Source organism: Eschrichtius robustus, chromosome 3 (genome assembly GCF_028021215.1).
Source record: "Eschrichtius robustus isolate mEscRob2 chromosome 3, mEscRob2.pri, whole genome shotgun sequence".
Lineage (NCBI taxonomy): Eukaryota > Metazoa > Chordata > Mammalia > Artiodactyla > Eschrichtiidae > Eschrichtius > Eschrichtius robustus.
In genome coordinates, this window is record NC_090826.1 from 106606241 (window position 1) to 106623019 (window position 16779).

At 44.3% G+C, this 16779-nt stretch overlaps 1 protein-coding gene across 7 annotated transcripts in view; it reads left to right on the forward strand.

Annotated features, from left to right (window-relative positions):
* PDE4DIP (phosphodiesterase 4D interacting protein) overlaps positions 1 to 15968 on the forward strand; it is a 91763-nt gene extending 75795 nt beyond the window's left edge. For 4 of the 7 annotated variants that reach the window (XM_068540608.1, XM_068540615.1, XM_068540609.1 and 1 more), the window contains 7 exons: positions 7755 to 7994; positions 9349 to 9465; positions 10022 to 10248; positions 11404 to 11547; positions 12802 to 12940; positions 13233 to 13279; positions 14919 to 15968. In XM_068540608.1, the coding sequence (XP_068396709.1) occupies positions 7755 to 7994; positions 9349 to 9465; positions 10022 to 10248; positions 11404 to 11547; positions 12802 to 12940; positions 13233 to 13279; positions 14919 to 14960 (956 nt within the window). In that variant the 3' untranslated portion in view covers positions 14961 to 15968. Of the gene's footprint in view, positions 1 to 7754; positions 7995 to 9348; positions 9466 to 10021; positions 10249 to 11403; positions 11548 to 12801; positions 13029 to 13232; positions 13280 to 14550; positions 14552 to 14918 lie in introns of all 7 variants that reach the window. The other 3 variants (XM_068540614.1, XM_068540616.1, XM_068540613.1) reach the window with 2 other exon arrangements.
* The last annotated feature ends 811 nt before the right edge of the window (positions 15969 to 16779 follow it).

Sequence of the window (16779 nt, forward strand, 5' to 3'; positions counted from 1 at the left end):
TGCCAGCATTCAGTAGGTGTTCTGTAGGAGTTGTTCCACATGTCGATGTATTTTTTATGTATTTGTGGGGAGGAAGGTGATCTCCACGTTTTACTCCTCTGCTATCTTGAAGGTCCCCCACCTACAATATCTTTTTTTTTTTTTTAACATCTTTATTGGAGTATACTTGCTTTACAATATTGTGTTAGTTTCTGCTGTATAACAAAGTGAATCAGGTATACATATACATATATCCCCATATCCCCTCTCTTTTGCGTCTCCCTCCTACCCTCCCTATCCAACCCCTCTAGGTGGTCACAAAGCACAGAGCTGATCTCCCTGTGCTATGCGGCTGCTTCCCACTAGCTATCTATTTTACATTTGGTAGTGTATATATGTCAATGCCACTCTCTCACTTCATCCCAGCTTCCCCTTCTCCCTCCGCATGTCCTCAAGTCCATTCTTTATGTCTGCGTCTTTATTCCTGTCCTGCCCCTAGGTTCGTCAGAATCTTTTTTTTTTTTTTTAAGATTCCATATATATGTGTTAGCATAAGGTATTTGTTTTCCTCTTTCTGACTTACTTCACTCTGTATGACAGACTCTAGGACCATCCACCTCGCTACAAATAACTCAATTTCATTTCTTTTTATGGCTGAGTAATATTCCATTGTATGTATGTGCCACATCTTCTTTATCCATTCATCTGTCAATGGACACTTAGGTTGCTTCCATGTCCTGGCTATCGTAAATAGTGCTGCAATGAACATTGTGGTACATAACTCTTTTTTTTTTTCTTTTTTAATTATTTATTTATTTATTTTTGGCTGTGCTGGGTCTTCGCTGCTGCATGTGGGCTTTCTCTAGTTGTGGGGAGCGGGGGCCACTCCTCCCTGTGGTGCACGGGCCTCTCATTGAGGTGGCCTCTCCTGCTGTGGAGCACGGGCTCTAGGCACGCAGGCCTCAGCAGTTGCAGCACTTAGGCTCAGTAGCTGTGGCTCGCAGGCTCCAGAGAGCAGGCTCAGCAGCTGTGGCACACAGGCTTAGTTGCTCCACGGCATGTGGGATCCTCCCGGACCAGGGATCGAACCCACATCCCCTGCATCAGCAGGTGGACTCCCAACCACTGCGCCACCAGGAAAGCCCCATAACTCTTTCTGAATTATGGTTTTCTCAGGGTATATGCTCAGGAGTGGGATTGGTGGATCATATGGTAGCTCTGTTTTTAGTTTTTTAAGGAACCTCCATACTGTTCTCCATAGTGGCTGTACCAATTCACATTCCCACTGACAGTGTACAAGGGTTCCCTTTTCTCCACACCATCTCCAGCATTTATTGTTTGTAGATTTTTTGATGATGGACATTCTTACCAGTGTGAGGGGATACCTCATTGTAGTCTCGACTTGTATTTCTCTAATAATTAGCAATGTTGAGCATCTTTTCGTGTGCTTTTTGGCCATCTGTATGTCTTCTTTGGAGAAATGTCTATTTAGATCTTTTGCCCATTTTTTGCTTGGGTGGTTTTGTTTTTTGATATTGAATTGTATCAGCTGTTTGTATATTTTGGAGATTAACCCCTTGTCAGTCACAGTGATTGCAAATATTTTTTCCCATTCTGTGGGGTGTCTTTTCATTTTGTTTATGGTCTCCTTTGCTGTGCAAAAGCTTTTAAGTTTAATTAGGTCTCATATCTTTATTTTGGTTTTTATTTCATTAGTCTAGGAGGTGGATCCAAAAAGATATTGCTGCGATTTATGTCAAAGAGTGTTCTGCCTATGTTTTCCTCTAAGAGTTTTATAGTATCTGGTCTTACATTTAGATATTCAATCCATTTTGAGTTTATTTTTGTGTATGGTGTTAGGGGATGTTCTAATTTCATTCATTTACATGTAGCTGTCCAGTTTTCCTAGCACCACTTATTGAAGAAACTACCTTTTATCCATTGTGTAGGCTTGCCTCCTTTGTTGTTGATTAATTGACAATAGGTGCATAGGTTTGTATCTGGGATTTCTATCCTGTTCCATTGATCTATAAGTCTGTTTTTGTGCCAGTACCATACTGCTTTGATTACTGTAGCTTTGTATTATAGTCTCAAGTCAGGGAGCCTGATTCCTCCAGCTTCGTTTTTCTTTCTTGAGATTGCTTTGGCTATTTGGGGTCTTTTGTGTTTCCATACAAATTTTAAGACTTTTTATTCTAGATCTGCAAAAAATTCCATTGTTAATTTGATAAGGATTGCATCGAATCTGTAGATTGCCTTGGGTAGTGTAGTCATTTGACAATATTGATTCTTCCAATCAAAGAACATGGTATACCTTTTGATCTGTTTGTGTCATCTTTGATTTCTTTCATCAGCATCATAGATTTCAGAGTACAGGTCTTTTGCCTCCTTAGGTAGGTTTATACCTAGGTATTTTATTCTTTTTGATGTGATGGTAAATGGGATTGTTTCCTTAATTTCTCTTTCTGATCTTTTCTTGTTAGTGTATAGAAATGCAAGATATTTCTGTGTATTAATTTTGTATCCTACAACTTTACCAAATACATTGATGAGCTCTAGGAGTTTTCTGGTAGCATCTTTAGGATTTTCTATGTGTAGAATCATGTCATCTGCAAAAAGTGACAGTTTTACTTCTTCTTTTCCAATTTGGCTTCCTTTTATTTCTTTTTGCTCTCTGATTGCCGTGGCTAGGACTTCCAAAACTATGTTGACTAAAAGTGGCGAGAGTGAACATCCTTGTCTTGCTCCTGATTTTAGAGGAAATGGTTTCAGCTTCACACCATTGAGTATAATGTTAGCTGTGGGTCTGTCATATATGGCCTTTGTTATGTTGAGGTAAGTTCTCTCTGTGCCCACTTTCTGGAGAGTTTTTATCATAAATGGGTGTTGGATTTTGTCAAAAGCTTTTTATGTATCTATTGAGATGATCATATGGTTTTTATTCTTCAATTTGTTAATGTGGTTTATCACACCGATTGATTCACGGATATTGACAAATCCTTGCAGCCCTGGGTTAAATCCCACTTGATTGTGGTGTATGATCCTTTTAATGTTTTGTTGGAATCGGTTTGCTAGTATTTTTTTGTTTTGAGAATTTTTATGTCTATGTTCATCAGTGATATTGGCCTGTATTTTTTTGTGTGTGTGGTATCTTTGTCTGGTTTTGGTATCAGGGTAATGGTGGCCTCATAGAATGAGTTTGGGAGTGTTCCTTCCTCTGCAATATTTTGCAATAGTTTCAGAAGGATAGGTGTTAACTCTTCTCTAAAGGTTTGATAGAATTTGCCTCTGAAGCCATCTGGTCCTGGACTTTTGTTTGTTGGAAGTGTTTTAATCAGTTTCAATTTCAGTGATTGTGACTGGTCTATTCATATTTTCTATTTCTTTCTGGTTCAGTTTTGGGAGATTGTACCTTTCTAAGAATTTGTCCATTTCTTCTAGGTTGTCCATTTTATTGGCATATATTTGCTTGTAGTAGTCTCTTATGATCCTTTATATTTCTGTGGTGTCCATTGTAACTTCTTCTTTTTCATTTCTAATTTTATTGATTTGAGCCTTCTCCCTTTTCTTCTTGGTGAGTCTGGCTAAAGGTTTATCAATATCGTTTATCTTTTCAAATAACCAGCTTTTGGTTTAATTGATCTTTTCTATTGTTTTCTTTGTCTCTATTTCATTTATTTCTGTTCTGATCTTTATGATTTTTTTCCTTCTGCTATCTTTGGGTTTTGTTTGATCTTCTTTCTCTAGTTGCTTTAGATGTAAGGTTAGGTTGTTTATTTGATATTTTTCTTGTTTCCTGAAGTAAGATTGTACTGTTGTAAACTTCCCTCTTAGAACTGCTTTTGCTGCATCCCATAGGTTTTGGATCATCATGTTTTCGTTTTCATTTGTTTCTAGATTTTTTTTTTTAGCTTCCTCTTTGATTTCTTCAATGATCCATTGGTTGTTTAGAAGCATATTGTTTTGCCTCCACATGTTTGTGTTTTTTTAGTTTATTTTTTTCTTGTAGTTGATTTCTAATATCATAGTGTTGTGGTTGGAAATGATGCTTGACATGATTTTAGTTTTCTTAAATTTATCAAGGCATGCTTTCTGGCTCAGCATATGGTCAATCCTGGAGAATGTTGCATGTGCAATTGAGAAGAATGTGTATTCTGCTGCTTTTAGATGGAATGCTCTATAAATATCAATTCCATTTGGTCTAATGTGTCATTGAAGGCCTATGTTTCCTTAATTGATTTTCTGTCTGGATGATCTGTCCATTGATGTAAGTGGGGTGTTAAAGTCCCCCACTATTATTGTGTTACTGTTGATTTTTTCTTTTATGGCTGTTAGCATTTGCCTTATATATTGAGGTGCTCCTATGTAGTGTGCATATATATGTACAATTGTTATATCTTCTTGGATTGATCTTTTGGTCATTATGCAGTGTCCTTCTTTTAGTCTTTGTTTTAAAGTCTATTTTGTCTGATATGAGTATTGCTACTCCAGCTTTCTTTTGATTCCATTTGCATGGAATATCTTTTTCCATCCCCTCACTTTCAGTCTGTATGTGTCCCTAGGTCTGAAGTGGGCCTCTTGTAGACAGCATATATATGGGTCTTGTTTTTGTATCCATTCAGCCAGTCTATGTCTTTTGGTTGGAGTATTTAATCCACTTACATTTAAGGTAATTACTGATATGTATGTTCTTATTGCAGTTTTGTTAATTGTTTTGGATTTGTTTTTGCAGGTCTTTTTTCTTCCCTTCCTCTTTTGTTCTCATCTCTTGTGATTTGATGATTATCTTTAGTGTTGTGTTTGGATTGATTTTTTGTGTGTGTGCATGTATCAATTGTAGATTTTTGGTTTGTGGTTACCATGAGATTTTGAGATAGCAGTCCATATATATATATATATATATATATATATATATATATATACACACACACAAGATTTTTTTAAGTTGCTAGTCTCTTACTTTCAAATGCATTTCCAATATCCTGCATCTGTACTCTCCTCTTCTCACAATTGCTGGTTTTGATATCACATTAGTGTGTGGATGATTTCCTACCTTTACGGTATGTTTGCCTTACCAGTGAGCTTTCCCATTCATAATTTTCTTGTTTCTCATTGTGGCCTTTTCTTTTTGGCCTAGAGAAATTCCTTTAGCATTTGTTGTAAAGCTGGTTTGGTGGTGCTAAATTCTCTTAGCTTTTGCTTGTCTGTAAAGCTTCTGATTTCTCCATCAAATCTGAATGAGAGCCTTGCTGGGTAGAGTATTCTTGGTTGTACGTTTTCCCCTTTCATCATTTTAAATATATTGTGCCACTCCATTCTGGCCTGCACAGTTTCTGCTCAAAAATTAGCTGATAACCTTATGGTGATTCTCTTGTATGTTATTTGTTGCTCTTCCCTTGTTGCTTTTAATATTTTTTCTTTGTCTTTAATTTTTGTCAGTTTGCTTAATATGTGTCTCGGCATGTTCCTCCTTGGGTTTATCCTCTATGGGACTCTCTGCTCTTCCTGGACTTGGCTGACTGTTTTCTTTCCCATGTTAGGGAATTTTCAGCTATTATCTCTTCAAGTATTTTCTCAGGCCCTTTCTCTCTCTCTTTTCCTTCTGGGACCCCTATAATGTGAATGTTGGTGCATTTAATGTTGTCCCAGAGGTCTCTTAAAGTGTCCTCATTTCTTTTCATTCATTTTTCTTCATCCTGTTCCACAGCAGTGATTTCCACCATTCTGTTTTCCAGCTCACTTATCTGTTCTTCTGCCTCATTTATTCTGTTATTGATTCCTGCTAGTGTATTTTTCATTTCAGTTATTGTGTTGTTCCACTCTGTTTGTTTGTTCTTTAGTTCTTCTAGGTCTTTGTTAAACATTTCTATCTTCTCAATCTGTGCCTGCATTCTTTTTCCGTGATTTTGAATCATCTTTACTATCATTACTCTGAATTCTTTTTCGGGTAGATTGCCTGTCTCCACTTCACTTAGTTGTTCTTCTGGGGTTTTATCTTGTTCCTTCCTGTGGAACATATTTCTCTGCTTTCTCATTTTGTCAGACTTTCTGTGTTTGTCATCTCCTTTCCACAGGCTGCAGGATTGTAGTTCTTCTTCTGATGTCTGCCCCCTGGTGGGTGAGGTTGGTCCAGGGGCTTGTGCAGGCTTCCTGGTGGGAGTGACTGGTGCCTGCCCACTTGTGGGTGGAGTTGGGTCTTGTCCGTCTGGTGGGCAGGGCTAAGTCATGGGGTATGTTTAGAGGGAGCAGTGGACTCTGGACGACTTTATGCAGGCTGTTTGCTGATGGGTGGTGCTGTGTTCCCACCCTGTTGGTTGTTTGGCCTGAGGCATCCCAGCATTGGAGCCTGCAGGCTGTTGGGCGGGGCCAGGTCTCAGTGCCAAAATGGCGACCTCTAGGAGAGCTCATGCTGTTGAATATTCCCTGGGGCCTCCACCACCAGTGTTCTTGCCCCACAGTGAGCCACAGCTGACTCCTGCCTCCTCAGGAGACCCTCCAAGACCTGCAGGTAGGTCTGGCCCAGGCTCCTATGGAATCATTGCTTTGCCCTGGGTCCCAGTGCTCATGAAGCCATTTTGCACTCTCTAAGACTGGAGTCTCTGTTTCTCACAGTCCTGTGGAGATCCTACACTCAAGCCCCACTGGCCTTCAAAACCAAATGCTCTGGTAGCTCCTCCTCCCTATTACAGTACCCCAGGCTGGGGAGCCTGACATGGGGCTCAGAACTCTCACTCCTGTGGGAGGACCTCTGCAATATAATTATTTTCCAGTTTGTGGAAGCGGGTATGGGATTTGATTATATCATGAAAGCACCCCTCCTACCATCTCGTTGTGGCTTCTTCTTTGTCTTTGGATGCAGAATATTTTTTTTGGTAGGTTCCAGTGTTTTTTGTTGATGGTTGTTCAGCAGTTAGTTGTGATTTTGGTGTTTTCATGAGAGGAGGTGAGCTCAAGTCCTTCTACTCTGCCATCTTGTCCTGCACTCCTCTTCATTTATCCCATTTAGTGAGAATATTCACATAGCTCATTGCAGAAATATTAATGTGTTTGGTTAAGGCCTGTGGCCCTGATGCAACTGGGTGCATGTATTATATGGTATATGCATCCTATAGCCTTGCTAAAAACCAAAACAAATTCTTTTTAACTACATTTGGCTTCAACGTTTTTAGATGAGCAATTGTGGTCTTGTAGAACATTTCTTAGATCTCTTCTTCCCCCATTACATAGAAACAGGCTATGAGTGGTGAGTGGAGGTAAAAAAAAACTAGAAGAACTTGAGAAGTCCAGTTAGTTATGATCCCTGGTCTGTGGTACCCCACTCCCATTCTTACATGCTGCCCAAAGCCCTGATGCCTTCCTCCTCCTCTCCCTTTGATTCCTGAATGTGGAGGTCATCACATCTCCTTCTCCCTCAGCCCCTCCCCTTCTCTAGTTCAGTATTGATCGCCTGCCCTGGAAGACTCTGCTGTCTAGCCTGCAGGATTGACATTAATAAGGTGAAATAATAGGCTTGACTTATCTGCCAATCAAATGCCCTCTAGATGGACGAGGGTCATTTGAGCCTCCAAGGAAACTCCATGCTGTAGTGTTTGCCATCTCAGTGTGTGCCAGGCCCTGCACAGGAAAAGTGACATATCCATCACAGGTGTGTTCCTGGGACCCTGAAATTACAGTGGGATCCTTGGCAGAAAGGAATGTCAGAGGAGTGTTCTGACAAATGCTTGGAAATACTTGGTTCAGTGCCACCAGAACCCCCATCCTCTCTCTACTTTCAGCTTACACCTGGGATGCCTGTCACCAAGTCCCTTTGAGCAGTGACTTGAGCCACCTGGTGGCAGAGATCCAAGCTTTGAGAGGGCAGCTGGAGCAGAGCATTCAGGTGAACAACTGTCTGCGACTACAGCTCGAGCAGCAGTTGGATGGTGGTGCCAGCAAAACCAGCCTCAGCCCCTCCTCTGTTAACCAGAAATTCCCCACCAACACTGACCCTGGAAACAAGCAGCTGCTCTTCCAAGGTAGGAAGGAAAAGGGAATCAGGAAGCCCTCAGCCAATGGGGAGGTCCCCAGGATGTCTACGGTGGAAGGGACAATCTCGCCTCTTCCACATTCCTTAAGGTCAGGGTGAAATCGAAGACGCTTCAATACAATGCCTTGAGAGCATGGGATTTAGGGTCAGATCTGGCTCCAGATTCTGAGTTTGACACTTATATGTTGTTTGCCTTGTGCTTAAACTCCTCAGGTATTTAAGCCTTAGTTTCTTCATCTTTAACATGAGGATTATAATAATATACACTGTGCATAGTTATATGGAGCATTAAGTGAAATAATTTACAAGTGCCTGATGCAATAAGTGCTCAACAGTTAACAGCTGTATGTATTAATGCCTATTCTTTATATTTGCAGAGTGCTTTAAAATTTACCATGTTTTCAAATAAATTTTCAAATAATTTCATCAGAGCTAGGGCAGATTTTACTACCTCTGTATTTCACATGAGAAAACGTAGGCACTGAGACAATTGACATGCTAAGGTTTACAGGAGTTAAGAGGCAAACCCAAGATTCGAAGCAGAAGTTTTGATCTGCTCTTTGTGTTCCTCCCACCTCACTATGCTCTGTCACAGTGTTGCTTCTCTTTCCTCTCATGCTTTCCCCTCTCAGAGCCTCCCCACAGCACCAGCCAGGACTCATCCGAACTGGCTCAGTCACTCCTTCTCATCATCATACAACACAGAGGCTGGAGGTGGAAAGCAGGTTCTAAGCCACATTTGCCTGAGCAGGATCATTTCTGTCTCTTCGTGATATTTTCCAATTCCTCCCCTGGAGGATTGCTGCCTGGTTTCCAATAGGGCATCTCAAACTCACCAAGGCTTATGTCTCCTATTCTTCTTATACTACTACATGCTTTCTAGTATGTCTCTTTCTTATACTACTACATATTTTCCAGCACTGACTCATCAGAATGGTGATTAGAGTGCTGAGTTTAATCTCCCATAAATCCATTCATTCTTTGATCAAATATTTTTAACATATATACTACATATATTTATACGTATTTATATTTAGTTAAAAAGCATTGTATTAGACACACTGCATACAACATTATATTCAAATCGGGGGTTAGAAAAATATATCTAATAATTTTTCAAACTAGAAGTTGCTTTCTCATGGAACAGCGTTCAATTACAGGAACATCTTGCTCCAAATTAAGTGGTTTGTTTGCCACTGCTTTGACTGTGGTACATGGGTGATGATTATGTAAGACGAGAGTCATGTTGCCTTAGATCTCCAGTAGTGAAGATAGGCTGTGCATATGTTTGGGGAGCAGTGTATTCCAGGGTTCCTAAAGTTGTGGTTATCTTTACTCCCTAGATTCAGTTGCCTCCCCTCCAGTTCGGGATGTGGGCATGAATTCTCCAATTCTGGTCTTCCCCAGCTCTTCTTCCGCTGCTCATGGCTCAGAGACCACAACCTTCAATAGGACAAATGGTAAATAGGGCAACTACAGGACTCAGGGTCTAATGATGGAAAATGACTAAAGCAAGTAACCTTTGGTTCTCTATATGCACATTATCTGAATTTAGAGATTTTTCTCTGCATGTCCCACAGCCTTTAGCCCTACTCATTCCACCTCCTGTGGCTGCCTTTTTTATCATTATTCTTCCTCCTGTGGTTTTCCTATTGCTCTGGTATTTCTTCATTGCACTATAATCTCTTCTTTCTTGAAAGTGCTCTCTGTATCCAGCTTAATTTCCTTGTCTGTGTCTTCTCAACCCCCAAATTTAAAAATTTTTAAATTTGTCCTGAATATTTCATTTGTCAATAAGGATAAAATTTGCCTCCTGGCAATTTTATCATTATGAGATGATGTAAGAAAGATTATAAAAATATAGAACCCAGAATATCTATGGACTTCACACTTGTACTTGCCAAGACTGTCATTCTTGTTTCTGGCCTCTTTCACTATTTGATGTCCATTTTGGATTGAACTGAGGATGATTACGAATAACAGTAGATTCTGTGTTATTGTGGTTTTATTCTTCAGAGCTGGGTTTGGATGCTTCTCCAGTAATGAAGGACCCTCCCAAGCTGGAGGGTGATGCTACTGATGGCTCCTTTGCCAATAAGCATGGCCACCATGTCATTGGCCACATTGATGACTACAATGCCCTGAGACAGCAGATTGGGGAGGGCAGACTGCTGGTCAAGAAGATAGCGTCGATCATGAGATCAACCTGCAACTTCCCTAGCCTTGAAGCTCCAGGCGCAGAGGTAATCACGTTTTAGCTCTTAGGTGCACCTTTTCCTTAGGCCCTTTCTTCTTCTGATTTTAGCTTCTTCTCTATTTTTTTTTTCCTGCTCCACATCTCCCATCAGCTGAGGATACATCTTCCATTTATATCCAGCTAGGCCTTTTATCTTCAGCTGCTAATTTCACTACAAGCTCTGCTCTGTTGCAGATGTAGCTCACTTGCTATTTCCCCTCAGAACCACAGAAAAGCATGTGCAGCGTTCCCGTCCTCATCAGTAGAGCACGTTAAGCGTCAACATACACACAATGCTGTACTGAGTACCCTTTGGTAGCTTATTATCTGCTGAAGTCATGCTGGCATATGACCACCTGTGGACAGAATAAAATCACTTAATCGGTTGGCTGGAAAATGAGAATCTGTGTCCATATGGGCCAAATATGTGGAAGGGGTGAGAAGGGTGGCAGCCATGGGATTTCTCTGCTCACACTGAGCAAGGGGGGAGAGCAAGCGGCAAGGCTTCTCAGAGCCCTTCCCCAGGGAGAGGTCCAGGTACTAGCTGCTGTGCTGTCTGAGCTACTGGAGATGCACAGGCATGCAGGGACAGCCCTGCCCCCAGGGGCCCCCACGATAGAGAGGGATCCCCACACCTGAGTAAATAAATATAACCAGGGGCTCCAGGCACAAGGTTACAAGGGCTCTGGGTGTGAGGGCATGAACCCAGAATCGGCTGTTATCCCAGGCAAGGAAAGTAACAGGTTCATGGGGGGGTGCCACCAGGGGATATGTAAGTTCTCGGGGGAGAACATGCCAGGTAAAGGGAGCGGCACCTCAGTCCTTCGAGCTACCAGTGGTGCAGCCCATTTGAAGCATAAGGTGTGATTTAGGGAAGGACGAGGGGGGCCAGTGCAAAAATAGGGGCCTTAGACTCTGGAGCATGAAGCAGGACTAGAAGCTAAAGAGTGTGGGGAAAGCTGGAGTCACATGAATTCTTGCAAATCGAGAGGTCCCTGCTGAGGTCAGAGAACCTTGGCTTCCAGGTCAGAAAAGGATTTCACAGGTTTAAGCAGGCCTGTGTCTATGCCTCACCCACAAAGGAAGCTGAGGCCTATGCTCAGCAAAAAGAAGTGATCTCTCAGCCCCGGGGATGCCCATGGCTACCTCCCCCTTCTCCCAGGTGATGAGCAGTGAAGGCATCCACGAGCTCAGGAACAGCGCCAACGCCCTTCACCACCGACTGGAGGAGTCGGCCTCCCTCCTCACCATGTTCTGGCGAGCAGCCCTGCCAAGCTCCCACAGCCCTGCGCTGGACAGCAAAGCGGTAAGAAGCCACATCCCCTACTGGTTCTGCCCCCAAATATCCTTCTGCCTCCTTGGTCTGCAGATCCTGAAGATCAGGAGCCGAATGGGCAGCTGGGACAAAGGGGACCTGAGGGGGGCATCCCTGGAGGGAGACCTCTCCTCCGTGGTGGCTGCTTTCAGTGCAGCTCTGACTCCATCCCCTCTCCCCCCGGCCCTGACCCCCAGGATAAGTAATCAAAGAGCAGAAGGAAAGGACATGGAGGAGGCAGAGACACGAGAGCCCTGGTAACCCATAAATGTTCCGTTTCTTTAACTTTCTGAAGTTTGGCTGTGCTGAAGTTCAGGGCCATGTTAAAACATCAACATCTCCTTTCCCTTCCTAGCCCACCCCCACCTCCAGGTCCACATAGTCAGGCAGGATCACAGAATGTCACCAGGAGTCACCCAGCCTCTTGTAGCCCCCCCTGGAATCCCAGAAAATCACTTACATCTGCATCTCAGGGTCAGGCTTGGGGAGAGTCAGCCTCCCCCAGGTGCTCTCAGATCTCGGACTGCTTTCTGGTTGGTGACCTTGGATAGGCAGGTTTCAGGATCCCTCCCAGGGGTTCTAACCCCCAAATAATATCGCTGACACTTTAGGGGACCCAACTATGCTAATTCCAAAGGAGGGGGTGTTTGGGGAATTCCCTGGCGGTCCAGTGGTTAGGACTAGGTTCTTTCACTGCCGTGGCCCGGGTTCAGTCCCTGGGTGGAGGAACTAAGGCCTTGTAGGCCGTGTGGTGTGGGGGGGAGGGGGAAGAAAAAAAGAAAGGGCTGTTTTGCCATCTTGAGATTGGCACAAATATTCAAATATTTACCAACTAGCAGACTACCTCAGGCCAGCCCTGTCTCCCCAGGCGTAATATCCAGGCGTAATATTCCTAACAACCAAGTCTTATTTGTGATGCCCAAGTGATATAACTATGTCAGCACGAAATCTGAGCTCTTGTTCACAGCTGGGAGTTTCAGTGTGGCCTGGAGTCAGGTTCTCTGCAGCAACAGGAGTGTAGCCTGTGCTAATCTGCACGGGGGCTTCCAGGTCCTCAGTGTTCCCACCTCATGGCCCATCCTGAGCCATCACCTGCTGGAGGGATTGAGAGGCTTTAACGAGGGAAATCTGCTCCAAAAATACTTGAGAAGATTGTAGAATCCTATTTGGAGTTGTAAAGAGCCACCAAACACACGGTGCTTTAGGCCTTCTGACCATTGACAGAGAGCCTGTTTTCCTTCCCAGGATGAGTCCATGAAAAGGGAGCTTCTGGAACTGAGAACCAAACTATCCAAACAGGAGAGTCTCCTTCAGAGCACAGCTGAGCATCTGAAGACCGCCAACCAGCAGAAGGAGAGCATGGAACAGTTCATCTTCAGCCAGTGTGGGTGCCCCCAGCCAGGGAATGGGACAGGAAATGGGGGTCCTTCCAGGTCCCCCACCTGTGCTGTGAATGGACAGAGACCAGAGAGGTTAGGGGACGGGGGAGACTGATGTGACGTCTCTAAACCTCCTGTGCCATCAGTAATCGTGGAAGCAGAGGAGGGGACACGGGGTGGGGGGGCAGCAGGAGACCCCGAGCTGAGTGTGCAGAAAGACAAGCTTTAGAACACAAACCCAACGCAAGTGTGGGCCCACTGGTAATTTCTGCCTTTGGGGCTGCTTTCTTGTTTCAGTGACCAGGACACACGATGTTTTGAAGAAGGCAAGGACGAATTTGGAGGTAAGGAAACTACTGCACCAGTCGGAGCCATAGAGCCCGCCCCAAACTTATCACCATCTGTCATCAGAGTGTGCAGGTGATCCTTGACCTGCTCTGACCTTCCAGGAGGAGATTTCTGGTCCATCTGTGGGAGCTCAGGTCCTCAATGAGCATCCCTCTAGATTCCATCCCCATCAGCCCTCCACCCCAATCAGCAACCTCCCTTGACCTCTCGGTTGACTCTTACTTTATCATCATCTTCTCTCCTTACTCCAATTCTGTCTCCTTTATGCCAGGTCAGGAGTGGGGAGAAATGCAGTTCAGTTGATTCTTGAGGTCAGAGGACATATGGGGTCTGCCTCTGAAGGAGCTTTCAGTAAAGGGATCCTGAGGCCAGTCATGTGTTCTGGTGTTTCCTATACCATTATATGAAAAAATAATGGAAAGATGCAACCTAATAAGTTGATTTCACTGCACACTATTGGGCTGAAAACAGCAATTTGATTTTGATATCTCTTTTTCTTTAAGCAACAACACATAAGAAAATCCTTGGGTCTTATTGATCTGAAAGAGAATTTGGTAATAAGTAAAAACTGAAACTTAAAGGGAAAGATATTATCTCTATGGCAGACCTTCTCTACTTTTATTTAAAACACTAACACATTCTCTAGCAACTGCTTTGATGAAAAACTTGAGGTCTTAGAAATGGCCTAAAAATCAAAAACTAAACCTTTTACCTTGGACTTTAAAGCTTTGCCATAAGCAATTAAGCACATTCCTAGGAATGTTCCTAAATTGTAACCTAAGAGAATGTTGACCCCACAGTATGAAAACGGGTTGGGCCATAATTTAACTCTGTTTCGTTTGTTTGTTTGTTCTGCTAATTTCTTCTGTTTTTCTCTGATGATTCCTCTCTTTCCTGAGCCTTTTTAGAAGAACACTTACAAGATTGCCTCTGTAAAACCTTATTCCTGCCTCAGCAAAGGTAACCCAACAGCCTCTCATACCTGCTGGCTTCCCCAGTTTGGAAGTATCCTTCCCACTTCCCCTAGGCCACTGGAAAGGGCCCAGGGCCTGGGATCTAATCCCAGGCTTGTCACTAAGTGGCTGTGTGGCTTTGGCTGGCCCCAGTCTCTGTGAGCTGCTGACTCTCATCTGTAAGAGGGGGCACTAGACTTAGATGATCTCTGAGGTCCCTGCTGACCTGGCCCCTCCCTCTCCTCATCAAGTAAACAGAACATAAATTTAACAGGGGGACATCCCTGCAAAATATCCTCTCCTTCCTACAGCAGGGTGTTTCTATATGTGCCTGTTTCATACTAAGCATTTCTTTTCCTGGGAGATCGCAAAAGCCATCCTTTTGCTCCAAAGTGAATTGGAGAGTGAACTGACCCCTAAAGAGGGAGTGGTAGGATCCGGCCACCTGCTGTGCAGCGGCTTTGAGCAGAGATATGACCACAGGAGGTGGTGGGAAGCTTTTCCTCTAACCTGGTGGCCCCAGTTGCTCCTCCAGACCTTGCCGCGTCCCCTCAGCTCATCCTCGTGACAGGCTCTCAGCGTGCTCCCGGCTTCTGTCACCACTCAGCACTCTCGCCAGCCTCAGTTAGCCACCAGCAGTGCCTGATAATGGACTCTTACTCTGTGTTATTTTCGTCTGCAGGTGAAATCCCTAAGGGCTCTGCCATGCACTCCAGTCCTGTGACCCTTGCCTTCCAAGAGCCATGCAAGAAGCGAAGCCACCAGAGGTCCTTAAAACAGCAGGAAGGATGGGCCTGCCCCCCTTCTTTGAAGCTCCCTGTCTTCTGAGGAGGATCTGGCTCCCACTGCTCCACACCTTCTGGAGGGTCTGAAAGGAGTTCAAGATGTGGCCTGATGGGGCAGGGCGAAAGGCAGAGGGCCTCTCCTGCAGTTGAGGAATAACCAGCCAAGGTCCACTGGGCCCAGCACTAAGCAAAACAGGCATAGTTTTTAGAAGACCTTGTGACACTGCTTCTGAATGCCCCCAGGGGCTTGGGAACCAGCAACAGCACATTTCTCGCCTCATCCTCCGAGGGTCAACTCGGGGGAAACAGGACCTGCTTCCTAGCAATGGAGCATGTGGTCCCCACGCTGGAGCTCCACGGCAGATCGAAAAGCTCAGGACTGAGCAGCGGTGCCCTGCAGGACAGTGTCGGCAGGGGCCCAATGACCTGACCCGGGGCCAGCGCGGCTGGGTCACAGTCAGGCTGGGCGTCGGTCTACACTGCAGCACCTGAGTTCTTTGAATCCACGTGGAGAGAGCAGTGATTCCCAGATGCCATCTCATGCTTAGCCTAGACCTCCTATTTCTATTCTATTATGATCCCCAAAAAGTGTACTGACCTTACTCTAAATATGGCGTCCCATTTTGTCATCCCAGCTTCTCTCTGGGAACTAGGGACTAATGGCCACACCAAGCCCATTGAAAGTCTTGTGTAAAGCAAATCAGTGATCATTTTTAAGTGACATGTGAGCAACCCCCAGTTGCTAAAGCCTAGTCTGTGTCTTCACAGTGCTTTAGAATGTGTGTATGTGTGTATAAATGTATGATATATATTTATATATGTTGCTATAGCGATATGTTGAAGGCTAACATAACTGGTGGATAGGATCAGTGGGAGGAAATGAAACAGTCTTTTTGGTGGCTATTAAAGCAAAATATGTATAAAGAAATAAAGTTTTCTTCACCTGCTTAGTTTCTAATTTCTATACCAGTCCCCGGGGTGAGTGTGTAAAAACAGGAAAGACAGACTGTCATTAAAAAGCTCACTGTCCAAAGCAGAATCAAAATGGTGGAGTAGATGGATATGGAGCTCCTCTCCCCAACAGACATATCAAAAATACATCTACATGTGGAGCACTTCTCCTTGAAAAGTGGCAGAACTCCTGTAAACCAAAGCTGCAAGAACGATCTACATGTAATTAATTGGGTAGGAAGGGGAAAAAAAGAAGACTTGGGTCAGCACATGGGCCCCTTGGTGGGATCTGCAAGGAGGAGAAGGTCCACAAGGGTAGACCCTTGCCCTGGGGAGTGAGCAGGTCGAGTCACAATCTGGGCATCCCAGTCCTGGGGGTCCTGCATGGAGTGGCCAGGCCCCCTTGCCTCTTGGGAAATCTGCTGAGACAGAAGGGTTGGAGAAGACTAGACTGTACTCACCAGCAGTGCATGCTGGCTTGCTGACAATCAGGGCAGAGAGTGTTGCACTGGGAGCAGCCCCCTTGCTGTATTTCCCAGTCCAAAGGGGCAAATGCCCTGGCCCCACTCATTCCACATCACAACCTGGCACAAAACCTTGCCAGAGACTAGCTCTAGTCGTGCAGAGACAGACCAGGACATCTGGGGTGTGATCTAGGAGTAGCCTCAGATGCCATAGTCAGCGAGCGCTCAGAGCAACAGGTGTAAATGAAGCAAACATTAGTGTGTGTCCACTGTGGCACAACAGGAGTGTGCAAGGGCCAAGCGATGAATCTTGAGCAGACAGGCCCTGGGAGAGGACATGATC